Source organism: Culex quinquefasciatus, chromosome 1 (assembly GCF_015732765.1).
Source record: "Culex quinquefasciatus strain JHB chromosome 1, VPISU_Cqui_1.0_pri_paternal, whole genome shotgun sequence".
Lineage (NCBI taxonomy): Eukaryota > Metazoa > Arthropoda > Insecta > Diptera > Culicidae > Culex > Culex quinquefasciatus.
Genome location: NC_051861.1, coordinates 130,914,320 through 130,929,582, shown reverse-complemented (window position 1 = coordinate 130,929,582; position 15,263 = coordinate 130,914,320). Strand labels below are relative to the sequence as shown.

Here is a 15,263-nt window from a genome sequence, read left to right as displayed (position 1 = left end):
CTAATAAAATTTACACAACAGATTATTTTGATCTCATATTACGTACATATTGTGCTACTACTAGTCCATTATAGAAATGACATAAATTAGTTGGTCTAAAAACCAATTTTCAATACTTTTCAGCAATTTAAAAAAAATAATTGAAATCGTATATATATGAAATACGCGGGGTAAGACGGCCAGTGCTATAAATTAACTTAATAACTTTGCTAAATCCACCCAAATACCTACATGGTTGGTTGAACAGACTTCTCTGAACATCATAACTATTTTGGTTGAAAAAAATCAAGTTTCAAATGTGAAGAAAAATGCTGTTTAAAAATTTTCATATTTTGGCTCAGTGAATTTCATATTATTGCGACCACATTTTATGAAAAACTGTGAATTTTTACTACAAAACAAACACAATTTGATGCAAAATAATTAGTTTGTGTATTTCGATTAGAATAAGTAAATCAAAATTATGTAAACAATATAAAATTAGCGATTTTTATGAAAAGTTTGATAGGATTTCATACTATTCAATAAGTTTTGCTATATCACAGTAAAGAATGTTGTCGAAACGGTAGTTGACAGCATTTTGATTGAAAATGGATAGCTTTATTGAAAATGCTTTTCCTTAACTACAAATATGTCTTAATAGGCAAAAACCGTCAAAAATATAACCTATATCAAATAAAATCTACAAATTACGGGTGGCCGTCTTACCCCCGGAGGAGGTAGCCATCTTGCCCCCAAATAATTTATTTTTTTAAACATTTTTTGTAAATAGCTCATCGCATTTTTTAAACTTTTCCGAGGGACATAATCTAGGGAAAACTTCAATTTAACATGAAAAAATATTTGAAGACAGGAAAACATATTGTTATCTAACAAAAATGCCTAAGTTGTAATTCATGAAAATTACATCCAGTTTCAAGTTCAAAGATTATTTGTTTATTTTGAGCTATTTTTATACTATTTCAAATAATATTTTTGGCAAAGGTGACTCCATATGCATTATTAAGCATGAGGAACAGTATTGCTAAACATTTTAGTAATATTCATAAGTATACTTAGTAAAACAGTGGGGTGGCCGTCTTACCCCCAGCTCCCCTACTATCTTCACAGCATTTGATTTGCATTCATATGTATGATCAACTCAAAAAACCAAAACAGTGTTAAAAGGTTTTACCTTTGGTGCATGTGCTGAAATGTTGAACTTTTCAGCACTCAAATGAGTGCTTTATTGAACTTTTTAGCACTGTTATTTTTGGTGATAAGAACGTAATTTGTATACAAGAAAGATATTAAATCTCCTGAAAATATTCCAAAAATTCTTGTGTTTGAATGTATTGTGCTCGATTTTTAAAGGAAATCAATACTTCATTTCTTTGTTTAAAATTGTTAATCTTTGAAAAAAGCCAAAATTCGAAATCTAGCATTTCCCGCTCGGACACAAAAAAAATTCTTCTTAGATTGTAATTTAGAAATTTATTGTGATGTTAAACATGATTATTCAGAGTTTTTTTTTCAATATAAAATCATATTCAGAATATAGAAATTACATAAACACTAACTAACGACATGTTTTCAAAACTGTTCTTGAATAAAAAAATGAAATCTAAACAAAAATGTAAAATAAAATGTTTCTTTCAAATAGGATTTTGGATGAAAAAAAATAAGTCGAATTATTTGTTAACAAAATATCAACTGTAATATTTTGCCATTCTTATTAACAAGAGCAGCTCATGTTATATTTAATTTTATCCAAAAGCATTTCCCATAATTTTTTTTCTGAACTTTATATTCTTGCAAGTAATTTTTTTCAGGCATTTTTTTTTGCTATTTTATCTATTCTCTTGAAAAGCAATTCTTGTGATACAATGATGATAAACAGTTGGACTTTAAATTTAATGTTTTGTAAGTTTGGTATATTAATAATCAAATTTCGTCTTTTTTCCTTTTTGTAAAGAATTTTTAGTTCTTAGACACGTAGGTTGATTTTTAAGTAGTTTATGATAAACAGTCTAACTTAAATAACACATTTGTGAATTTCATATTAAAGTGCAGAATCGATTACCCGAAGTTCTCGTGAACATCCTACTTCGGAAAATCGAATCTTCGGATAATTAAACACGAAAATAAAATAGTTTTCATGCTTTCAGTGGTTTGACTCAAATATGAGTCAAAAAATGTTCTAAATTAATATAGAAATACGTGATCCAAAATGGCGGCTAATATGACGATGGGCAAATTTGACTAAGAAGCCAATAAGAAGCTGAACTCAAATTTTACTTAAAAAACGAAATCAAAACTAAGAAATATTTTTTTTTTTTTTTTTGATAATCGAAACTTTAGATAATAGAGTCTAGACTGTATTTCAAACAAGTCTATACTTTATATATTATACTTGTGAGTCAATCATGATATTTCTGGCATCTTAGATTTTTCAAAACTACACAATTTTCTGTTGTTTTTTTTTTATATTTTAACTAATTTATGGAAAAATCAAACATTTTTTATAAAAAATCTTGTTTGTCCTCAGTTTGCCCATTAGACTTAAAATATTTTAAAATTTGGAGAAAAGTTCTTCAAAATTAATTTAAACAAAAGTAGAACGAAACAATAACAAATGAACAAATCTTTGCAAAATATCCATCTCTTGACACATTTCAAAATCAATAGTCTCAGTTTGTAGTAACAAAATAGCAGTAAATTAATTAAAAATTGAACGTTAAACATTCCCAAGAATGGTCAAATACCCCTTAATAGTAGTTTTCAAATATCATACTTTTACAGAAAATTATCCTCGCTTTTTTTTAAATGGATGGTTTCGATAAGTTTTTTCAGGTTTTCTCAAACATGTGTTTTCTCCGTGCAAAACTAGCATCCAGTTGCTATTGTGTGAAAAGATTTTTTTGGAAATTGACTGCATTTGCGATTTCAATATTTAATAAAAACTTAGCTTGAAATTGTTACCAAATCTGGTTCTGAATTTATGTTTATCGCAAGGGCATTTTATTAGAAAATTCTGAAGAAAACAAAAATGTTTAGAGCACTTCTAATTGTTTTTTTATTATGTTTATTTTGCCTAAATGTTTGTCACTTTTTTATTATTTGAATCTTATGCCTTACATTTATTTGATTCAAATACTGTGTTTAAGTGAAGAATTGAAATGTTTTATAAAATAACTCAAAAAATAGAAATCTAAGCCTTATTTTTCCAAAAGAGACAAAAAGCCAAACACAACCACACATACGATCAGACACATGTGTGTACTTTTTTGGAATCCTAAAGCCATCGGAGGGCACAACACCGAAAAACCGAAACAGAAAATCAATAGTTGCTCGGCCAAAAACGACGACGACGCCGCCACCACGCGGAGAGACACGACACTCGACACTGCTCCTCTTGCTTTTGCTCATTTTTGGCCACCAGCCGGAACTGGCATTTCTGGCACGACGGACTTGGACTTTGGAGGGCCTTAAAATGGAAGAGGGAGAAAGAAAGAGACGGCACCAAGCACCGAGAACGAGTGGCTGAGTTTTAAATTAAACACGTTCTTTTTGGTCTTCTTCTTGCTTCTTCTGCTGCTGCTGTCGTACGATTGCTTCATTTCTCCAACCACCTTGTTGGGACTTGAGCCTCGGCGAGCAAAACATTAGGGTCGACGTCGTTTTGTTCCGCTCTCATGACCTGCGGCAGAGCCCGGTGACGTCCAAAAGTCCACGTCCACGGTCCTAAGCAATCAAGTGTCGTCGTCGTCGTCGCAATTTGTAGCAGCGGCGTGGAGTCGACCAGCTGCTGCTTCCAACTGCAACTTCTTCTTAGAACGGAACAGAACAGAAAGGGAGAATAGTCCAAAGATAGAGGGCACACAACTGGCACACATCACTGCTTTGGACGACTTGGACAGCCAAGAGGTGAAATCGATGCACTTCTGGGTGACAAAGTGGGATGCAAAGCTTTCTAGGGGGTGAAATGCCATGCGTCTCCATTGGAATGATTTGTTCTTTGAAGATTGAAGGAGACGCATGGTGTTTGAAGTTTGTTTGATGCTTGTCAGTACAATTTAGATTTATTTCAGTTCAAGACTTTGTATTAATGTTGTACTGGATATTTCATTCTTTTCTGAAAGAGCAAACAATTTTGAAAAAAAATATCTCTAAAGTGATGATAATGCGCATGGAACATTTAGGAGCATCTACTTTTTATAAAATATTCATGAAATTTAGTTAAAGCATTCTCCCTTTTTTCATTTGAAAATATATTTTTTTGTTTTTGAAACAATCATGAAAATCGAAAAAATTTCTTTCGAGAACGTTAAGAAAGTTCAACTTCAACACTAATTTTAGACCAATTATCTGGGACTTTGATAAATGATAAATATTTGTATTTTTTATTTGCCTCAAAATTTGCATCCACTGATGTGATCATACAAAAATGCGGTGTAAATCTAGTTTAAATTTTCAAAAGCCTCTATCAGCATAGAAAACCCTTGACTCATAGGTTGTATTGAAAATTTACTCTAGAAATGTTCGAAACTCTGCGAAAATATTTATTATTATTGGGTTTGTTTCAGCTCAGCTTTTGAGCTCTGGCACAAAATGATTTTTTTAGCCAAAGTTATGACTTTTTGAAAAAACTGTTTTTCTAATATCAAAATCATTATTAAAAACATTTTTGACTGTATGAGTTTGACTTTTTTTAACTAATAGACGACATAATCAAACAACCAGATTTTTTTTCGAAAATTTCCAATAAATAACATATTTAAAAAGGGGGATCTTTTGGCTTGATTAAATATTAGGGTGGTTCACGATTGAAGTGTTTTATATAATATAACTTTCAAGGAATATTTTTTGGATTTGCTTCCTTTCTAGAATGTTGGCCAATCAGTCCAAGCAACCTTGTCGAAGACATCAACATTTTATCACTCTCTTTTATCAGTTTTAGGAAGGTAGCAATTCAGAGTTAATTTTTAGTGGAAAGTTAACCTGAGCACTGAGTTCTAGAAAAAAAACGTTTTTGAACAAATAATTTTAGACTTAAGGGTGAAAAGTAACAGCCATTTATGACTCTGGTATCAAAAAACCTGTGTTTGTTCTGGATAATTTGAAGTTTGTTAATTAAATTTATATAGAAATGTGACCTTTTCAAAATACAGGTAAAAAAATTAAGGCATAGAAAAAAAATGAATATTTTTTTCACTTATTCTAAAAGCAAACAATATATTGAATAAATGAGCAATTCACGCCAAATTGTTTAAGAACTTAAAAAAATATTCAGTGACTTTGCCACCGTTTTTTGATTACTTTGTTTTTTTTTTATTGCTGAATTTTGGCTGCTTTTAATTTACATATGTTGAAAATAGAACTATTTCAAAAAAAAATTAAATCAATCGAAAAATATCAACTATAGAAGACTTTTTTTTTTCAGACAACAAGAACTGTTCGCTTTTTACTTTCTGAAATTCTAAAATCAACAAAAGTATTATCATTTCAAAAATTTCATCAGAAACTCATTTCTTATCTGGATTTTCAGGTAAATTGCAACATATTAAGAGTAAATCAAATTGTGAAATTTTGTAGCCTTTTCAAAATTGAGATATTTTGTTGAATTTTACTAGAAATAATAACCATTCTTAATGAAGAAATTCACGACAAACATTCTAAAACGTCCAAATACTAATTAAATACTATATTTTAACTAAACACATTTTTTTCAATAAGAATGTACTACTCATAAACATCAACCAAGTTACCCATTAAATAACCGATTTTTACCTTGTTTCGAATATGATTCCGCATAAAAATGGTAAAAAAATCGATTAAAAACAGTCAAATTCAATTCAAGGTATCTTAAAAAATAAATAAAAAATAATTGAAAATACAAAACAAGATAAAAATGTTGCTGTCCAAAACTACAAAAGTGCTTTTTCGACCATTTGGTGTAAATCAAGAGCTAGAAATTTAGCATTTTCGACAAACTTTCGTGAAATTTTCCCCTCTATAACTTTGTCGAAGACACCAAAGCCATAAAATGTCATCCAACAATGTTAAAATTTGGTTGATAATCTGGAAGGTCGTCAACCTTTATGTCATTTACTTGAAATGATAGTCCTTATCAAATACAACAACTCTTCGGAAGACACTGTTTGACTAAGACGTCAAATAAGGGAGTTTACGAATTATGCCCTTTTTATTTTGCCATTTTTGTGCAATAGTACATTAATTATGAAATTTAGGAATATTTTTAAAAGTTATTTTCAGATTATGTTTAACAGTTTATTTATCTAAAATGGCACATACTTCATATCACTCTAAAACTTTGGCTTTGTAGATCTTTATGAAAAAGAATCTGTGAAACAGACGTAATATTTTTATATAGTTTAAAAAAATCATTTTTGAATAAAGTTTATTATCCATAAAAAATAGTTCTCACAATAATTTTACAACAAAATATTCCTTTTCCACAAATTCGAACTCTTGGATGAACGGGGTTTCGGATAATCGAGTACGGACTGTACAATCAATCAGCAATTAAAATCTGTTATTACTGTTTTGCCTGAAATGTGAATTATACAAAAAAAAACTTTGAAATAACCTCTTTAGAAGTCTATATTTTAGTGTTTATAGATATATTTTTAAAGCTATCGATTTTCAATTTTGCACACTATGATTAAACTAGCCGTGACCCTTTTTAGAACACAGAAAAACACATCATTTTATCAACATCGCATCCAACTAACCACGAAATGTCCCCCATAATCGATGTTTACCATATAAAAACACACACACACACAAACACAAACATATTCTAAAGTGGTTGCGCTCGTCGTCTAAAAATAGCATTCCCCACTTCTGGAGAAGACCCCTTCCGGTTCTAAAAATACTTGCACCAAAAGACACACACACACACACACACTCTTTCTCTACGTCTCTCTCGCTCTATCTCTCTCTCACCACACGGTCTGGCAACCCGGCCACCATTTCCGCAGCATTTTCCCGCAGCGCCCAACTGCGCGATTAGCTGGCAACACTGCCGGTCCGTCCGTTTTCCGCCGAATCCAAGCAGGCTGGTCTCACTTCTCTTGGGGCTGCTGCGATCCGCGTGTGCACATGGTTGGAACTCCATACATTCTGTTATCCCAAAAAGTGTGACGATTGTTGAGTTCTGTCGCTGGTATAGTGTAAATTTGTCCAAGCTAGTCAAAGCCTACTCAGCATAAACAACTCTCAAATTTGAATCTCTTATACCACTCGCAGATTGACAGACAGACCTTGTTTTTGTTTTATCTACCAATTCAAGTAATGTTTTCAAACTTTTGTGGAGATTATGTAGCTTTAGTGACGCGATTTCTTTGCCAACACTTCAGTTGAAGCTTGCTCACCCTCGTGATTTCACTGATGGGCTGTTAAAATTGTGTTTTTAAACATGAAAGGGACAGATTTTGCAGTTGCGAATGGGGGATGGGAGGGAGACTACCTCCCATATTTTTGTTCGATGTCACAGAATTCAAGCCATTTTACCAGCACTAGCTAAATACCTGTTCCCAAACGAATAGAATGATGAGCCATGATTATTGAACATGCAATTTTGAACTACACAGATTTTTCAGGCATTTTGGAGCATGAAAAGTAAGTAAATTGCAAAAACAAACTGCTGACACGCGAGGCGCGCGAGAAGAAAAATGAAAATTCAAGTCATGGCATGCTGCGATTTTGTTTACTTGAGGCATCTTCTCAGTATACCAGTTTAGATCGGATGAGGGGTCAATGCATATTTCATGTAGCCGGTATCTGTTTACGAATAAATGACATTCTACAAATCTAGAGTTTTTTTTAATAGGTCCTATAAACATATGAAAGACAATAGTTTATAGGACCTTTTCAAAAAAAAAAAAAAAAAAACTCTGGAAATCAACCCAAATTTTGTAAAAAAATTTTAATTAAACAATTTAACGAAAAATGTTATGTTGCCGTTTGAGTAACTTTTAAAAATGTTGAATATAAGGAAACTTAATAGAAAATTAAAATTTGGTTTCAAGTAAGTAAGTAGGAAAAGAAAACACATAGGTTACATAATATAGCCAGCTTGACAAAGTGTGACATAGGAGAGAGGGAGTAATTTTTGGACGATTTTAGCGTGACATACTTTATGGATGACGCCCAAGGCGGTCACTTTGACCCTTTAAAAGTTTCCGAGTTTTATTACAAGAGTTCAGTCAAAAATGATGAAATTAAATTGCACGCCGAAGTACCGTTGAGTCAACAATATGTGCTGGATGGAAATACATGCTGTAATCCAAAACTAAAAATACATATCTTGCTACTTTTAATAATTTTATAAAATTCAAAATATTCTTACTAAACGCACTATGGACGACCCATCGGTGTGCAAAACTGCCATAAAAACTGGTAGAAAAGTTGCAGCTCTCCACCGCGAGAGGCAGCACCTGTCCTGTCCTCGTTTTTGAACCTAAAGTTCCACATATGTGGCGTGTGTGTTGTGCCCTTCCGGGTGACGTGTCTCTGTGTGTGTGTGAGGTTGTTTGAAAGGCGACATTATGTGCATCTGTTTCCACGGCACAATTGTGCAGTGCGCCCAGTATCTGGGTCAGAATGAATGACGGGGTCACTTTTATGGGTATTTCGGGTCATTAAGGGGAAACATAGTGAGGATGCGAGCGCTTGGAAAAATGTTCGATTTTTTTTTGAAACACACTATCTCCGTATTACTCAATTACTCAATTTCCGCACACAGAATGTGAAACCCCGAGAGTGAGAAAAGTGCAGGAAACGCGCAAAGAGAGCGAAAGAAAGAAAGAGAGGAAGTGATCAACAACAGCTAAACAAGCGTCAAACACAATATACAAAAAAAAACGGAAGACGAGAAGAAGACGAAATGCTGCAACGATTAAGCTTCGCAACCGGAAGGAAGGAAGAAGAAGAGGAAGCAAATTCCAAACCCAATCGTGTTATTATTGTTATTATTGCTGGCGGAGAACAAAAGTGTGCTGTGTAAAAAGAGGAAGGAAGTAGTAGAATAAGAAGCAGCATCAAAGCAGGCGCGTGGCTGTGTCGGTGTGTCACGCTGCGTCTGTCTGTGTGTGTGTGCGTTCGTTCGTGTGCTTAAAATTAAGTGTTAGATAATCCGGAGGCTGCGGCTGTGGAAGGGCCCCACTAATAATAGTAAGAAGAAGTAGTAAAAAATAAGCAAAATAAGCAGAAGAAGAAGCAGAGGTCGCCTCATTGGCTGTGATTGTGAAGAAGAAGCGGAGAAGTTCGTGCTCTTCGGCAAAATCAATGGTCGTGCGCACACACCAACCACGTTGCCCGAGGAAGTGAAGAAGTAACCCGCAGAGCGGTGTCCTCGTCAGTGTCGCCAGCGCCGTGGCCACGAACGATGGAACGCGTCCTCGAATCGACGTCGTGAAAAATCTTGCGAAAAAAAAGTGAATCAAAAAAAATTGACAGTGAAGCCTAAACACAAGCAAGCAAAACGCGAAAAAAATATCAGTGCGGAATTCCGGAAATGCCCATAGTGTCCTCGTCGATCGCAGTCGTGGCACCATTTGTGGACTACCCCCGCGAGCAAGTGCACGACTTTTGGCGGCAGCAACAGCACCCACTATCACTACTGTCACTTTTACTACCACTACCACTACTACCACCCGCGTCAACGCAGATCGCCGCACGATCGCAGTCACCGCTGGAATCTAGTACTAACGTCAACTCCACGCCTACTACTGTCACGCGATCTAGTACTTCTTACGCTGCTGCTGCTGCTGCTGACGCTGACAGAATCAAATCGTTTGCCAAACGGTGGTGCTCCTAAAACAAAACAAAACCAACAACAAAAAAAAAATACCAAGCAAATAGTGACCGTGGCCGGAACCAGCCGGAACCTGTCCGGAACGTCATCGCCGCCGCCGTGCTCCTCGCCCCGTTCGTTGGAAGCAGCCGCGGAAGATTGTTGAACCATTGGTTACCTAGTTAAATGCAAAACCATAATCTATCGCAAAGATAACGAAAAAACGCCGTGTAATTCGGCATCAACCATTTCTCCAATAGATTTCGTAGAGAAATGGGGCCTGACACCGGTCCTTGGGCCCAGACAGGAGCCGGTCAGCTGCGGTGAAAGTCAGACGAGCGGTCAGCCCCCTCTTCTTGCGGACAGGTAAAGGAAAACGGGCTGGATCATGTTTTTTTGAGTCTCTTGAAAACATTAATGTAGAACACCTTAAAATTCTATAAACAAATATTAGTTCGGAATTTTTCATAAACATTCTTATTAAAGGGCCATCCATAAACCACGTAGACACTTTTCGGAATCATTATATAATTGAATTTAAGTTTATTCCCGGCCAACAAATAACATTATAAATTTCGTATATAAATGCTGTGGAATTATCTTAAACAACCCTGCGCACCCACGTTTATCTATGGAGGTAGCAAACAAAGGGGTTTATTTCATAGTATTTAAATCCAAATTTACAATTGTATTTATTGGATTTACTGAAATTCTATTCTGTCGATTAGGGCGTATTCAGGGAGCCCAAATCTATCATACCTTGATGAAACTGAAGCATTCACAATGTCGAGTTATGCTTTTTTTCAATCATTAGTTTTCAAAAAATGTAAAATTTTAAGAAAACTAAAATTTCAGCGAAAAAAAACTTTTTGCGATAATAAACATTGAAAATTTTCAAAAGATCAGATTTTTAAATCAACCCAAACATGCTAAAAATAATTCTAAACGCAGGGGAATGCATTTTAAATTGATTTCAACAAATTGTACTTAACATTTCATTGAAATATTAAAGTTTTTTGAAAAAAAAATTTTGCCCCTCGGCCAACATTAAAGGGGAGGGGGGGGGACAAAAACTTTAAATAAAATTTGTACCAGCCTAACTTCATTTTTTTTCACAAAACTACGTATTTTCGAAAAAATGCTCCAAATTTCAGTTTTCCACAATATGGGTATCAAATGATCGGGATTTGTTCATACATTTCGAATGTAAAATCAACATTTTTTGAAAATATTCAAAATTTTCACAAAACTACGTATTATCGAAAAAATACTAAAAAAATCAGTTTTCTACGATATTGCAATAACTGAAAATTTGAGTATTTTTTCAAAAATACGTAGTTTTGTGAAAATTTTAAGTATTTTCAAAAAATTGTGTTATATCTTTCGAAATGTATGAAAAATCCCAATCGCTTGACGAAAATAAGTGGTATTGTAAAAATGTTGAGTTTTCTAAAAAAAAATGCCTTTACATTCGAGATGTATGTCAAAATCCCGATCATTTGATACCCATAATGTGAAAAACTGAAATTTTTAGTATTTTTTGAAAATACGTAGTTTTGTGAAAATTTTGAGTATTTCAAAAAAATGTTGTTATCACATTCGAAATGTATGACAAAATTCCAATCATTTGACACCCATATTGTAAAAAACTGAAATTTGGAGAATTTTTTCGAAAATATGCAGTTTTGTAAAAATTTTGAGTATTTAAAAAAAATGTTTTTACATTCCAAATGTATGAAAAAAAAATCGATCATTTGATACCCATATTGCAATAACAATAAAAAAATTGCAATTTTCAAAATACAGGAAAAATACGTAATTTTGTGAAAATTTTCATGTCACGCTAGTGAATATAATTGCACTGGACTGTGTTTAACCGAGGCAGCTAAACGGATCAAAACCGGGGCATGACTCTAACTTTTTTCTCTCAAAGTTCTGCTAAAATTTGAGAAAACATTGGTTGAAACGACGTGGAGCTTTTTTTTGAAAAATATCTTTTTAAATAATTTTTGAAAATTTCAATTTTAAGCCTCTCTGACTTCGGTACGCCCCCTTAATGTTTAAATAACAAATATGCGTGTCTATTTGAGCCAACAAACTTCCTAAACAATTTCGGGGCCATTTTTTAAATTTTTCAAATGCTGTGTTTAACTTCCATTTATACTTGCTGGTAATTTATATTTACGCATTTCTGGATTTTTTTCTATAAATAAACAAAACTTTATTTTTTTTACTTTTTGGATTTTTTTGAAGGCAGTTTCAAATACACCCAAAAAGCAAAACATAGACAAAATAATTGAACTTAAAAAAAAACTAGATCCATACTAAAATTAGGCCTTTTCAGCTTTTTCAAATTTTATATTATGGATTCACAGATTGGAAAATTGGTAAATTTTCGGTGAATTTTTTTTACAATTTTTTTCAGCTTTTTCAAATTTAAAATTATGGAATTTTTTCATATTTTTTTCTAAATTTTTCAATTAAGGCTAACGTCTCGATTTTAAAAAAAATTGAAAAAAAAATTGGAAAAAAGATCTACAAAAATTTAAGTCTACCATTTCAAAAGGGCCAACATTCAATATTACACTCTTGTGAAATGTTAGTCTTGATTTAAATTTTTTGAAAATATTGTTTTCAAAAAGATCGGAAAATTTTACTATTGTTTCATATTTTAACATTGAAAATCAGACCATTAGTTGCTGAGATATCGACGTTGGAAAATGGTGGGTTTTTTGTGTGAGACTTAGAAAACATCAATTTTCCTGGTTTTAAACCTTTGCATGACAAAATCTCAGCAACTTAGGATCGAATCAACAAAGTTTCAAAAAGCAAAATATAGAAAACATTCCCAGCTGTTAAAAAAAAATATTTTTTTTCAAAGGTGGGCAAACATGTGTATTAATTTAAATAAATTAAAAACTGTGACTATTTTCAAAAAAGTTACCTAAAAATGGCTTTAACTTGAAAACGGTGCCCTTCATCAAAATTTTACTAAAGTACTTTTTGAAGTTAAAACATTTTTGCGACCAATATTTCGTTTTTTTAAAAAATCAGTATTGATTCACTAATTCATAACTCGGTCAAAGATTTTTTGCACAACCTGGAAATTTCTGAAATGTTGGCATTTGATGTCCCCTAAAACATATATATAAAAATAGTGTTTTTTCGCAAATCAAGTTTTAGTGACAAAAAGTTAAATTGAAAATCACTACTTTTTTACCGTGTATGATTTTTTTTCAGTGTAGTCCTCATCCAAACCTACAACTTTGCCGAAGACACCAAATCGTTCAAAAAATTCCTTGCAAAGATACAGATTTTTGAATTTTCATACATAATTTTTGTATGGACAGCTGCCAAACTTGTATGGAAAATTATATGGACAAACTAATGATGCAAAATGGCTTCTTTGGGCATACCGAAGGCACCCTGAAAGTTTCAGCCGGATTTAAAAATACTAAAATTAAAATTAAAATAAAACGATCAATTTCGTAGAGAATTGCTTATATTTTTTTTTTTATTTAAATAGCTGAATCTTTAATTCAAACGGCGGAAATTCTTTAAAATGTCACAAAATTAACCCTCTACAACCCAACCCCGCCTTTAGACGGGCTTCGATTTAAAAAATCGCCAAAAATCAATTTTTCTACCAATTTTTGATCTTTAAAAAGCATTGGAAAGAAGAACTCTTAAAATTTTAGAAAATTTATGGGTACATCCAACTTGTTTTATGTGACTTTGTTTTTAAAAATTTCCTTTTTTAGGGGTCAACTTTGGCTATGTTTTTTAGTAACATTTCCTATATTTTAAGTAAAAAGAAGTATGCAGTATTTTTTCTAGTGTTCCGAACTATGCCTCTACGCATTTTTTTTACAATTTAAATGATAATGATACCATTTTATAGCAGAAAATGTGAAAAACAAGCAAAAAATTTAAAAAGTGACTGTAAAACATGAAAAAATTAGATAGGCAAAATGTAATGATAGGAGGTGGTAGAATAGGCCAAATACTACCAAAAACAAACATATACTAAACAAGATAAATGCTAACTAAAATACTAAAAATGAAACAAGAAAAACATAAAACAAGACAAGTAAAGGTTTTCGTAGAACAAAAGTTGCTCAAAATGACCTCCTGAACACGGTAAAAATAAAAATCTTCGAAAAAAAATTGGGCAGTAGAGGGTTAATCCAATTAACAAATCATTTGTGTCAGGGGGATTGGTGCGCTGGAAGTGGGGACGCGAAGTCGTGATTATTCAGGTTTTTTTTTGTGTGCTTTTGTGTCGCTATTCGTTTGGGGTGAGTGATTGTGGTAATCGAATAATAGCATCATTGGTGCGCTGGAAGTGGGGACGCGAAGTCGTGATTATTCAGGTTATTTTTTTGTGTGCTGGTAATCGAATAATAGCATCATTGGTGCGCTGGAAGTGGGGACGCGAAGTCGTGATTATTCAGGTTAATTTTTTGTGTGCTTTTGTGTCGCTATTCGTTTGGGGTGAGTGATTGTGGTAATCGAATAATAGCATCATTGGTGCGCTGGAAGTGGGGACGCGAAGTCGTGATTATTCAGGTTATTTTTTTGTGTGCTGGTAATCGAATAATAGCATCATTGGTGCGCTGAAAGTGGGGACGCGAAGTCGTGATTATTCAGGTTAATTTTTGTGTGCTTTTGTGTCGCTATTCGTTTGGGGTGAGTGATTGTGGTAATCGAATAATAGCATGCCTTACTGAATTATTTGTGTCTTGAGCGTAATTTTCGTTGAGTAATTGGTGTTTTTTGTGATCTTAATTAATTGTTTTGTGATTTTCAAAGCCCTTCCTATATCATCGTTGATCGGAAGGCACGGCGTCGGGTAAATTGCGTATAATTTTTTCGAATAAGGTTTATTTTTTTATGGTTAAAAAGCCATTTCTATATAATGATCGAAAGACGCACTGACATTTTGGATTAATTAATAGTGGAGTGAAATAATTGTGTGTGAGTGATTTTGTGTGTTAACCAGAAAGACCTTCCCATAGCATCGTTGCTCGGAAGGCTCGCCGACGGGTCTGTTATGAAAGTCCTCCCCATAGCATCGTAGCTCGGGAGGCATCGAAAAGCCAATACCTTATCCTACTAACCCAAAAAATATTAATCACGTGATGCTTGAAGGAGATGCTGTGGATTCAACGGTCTCAAGCGGTATCAACAAGTATATAGCGAAAAACTGTGTGCTTGATGAGTCTGCAACTTCAACTATCGGACTAACATTCCTCCCTTTCGTTGAACTGCAGGCTTCTTGGGAGGGCGCCGGTATTGACTAATAAAGCAGGGATCTTCAGAGGTTAAACAGTGAACGGATGGTTGGCTCCCACTAATCATTTTTGATTCATTGTTTAACTTCAGCTGATCTGTCAATAACGGAGTAGCAGCTCATTGGCAGTCAACCATGCTCTTGCTCATGCTCATGCTTAACAAATCATTT

General features: G+C 33.5%; 2 protein-coding genes across 9 annotated transcripts in view; both read left to right on the top strand.

Annotated features, from left to right (window-relative positions):
- LOC119769274 overlaps window positions 1-10,104 on the top strand; it is a 35,184-nt gene extending 25,080 nt beyond the window's left edge. For all 5 annotated transcript variants that reach the window (XM_038261234.1, XM_038261240.1, XM_038261247.1 and 2 more), the window contains exon 2: window positions 8,750-10,104. In XM_038261234.1, coding sequence (XP_038117162.1) covers window positions 9,521-9,823 — 303 coding nt within the window. In that variant the 5' untranslated portion in view covers window positions 8,750-9,520 and the 3' untranslated portion in view covers window positions 9,824-10,104. The remainder of the gene's footprint in view (window positions 1-8,749) is intronic.
- Window positions 1-15,263, top strand: part of LOC6041679 (potassium voltage-gated channel protein Shaker) — a 229,733-nt gene that overhangs the window by 170,913 nt on the left and 43,557 nt on the right. The window lies entirely within an intron of this gene.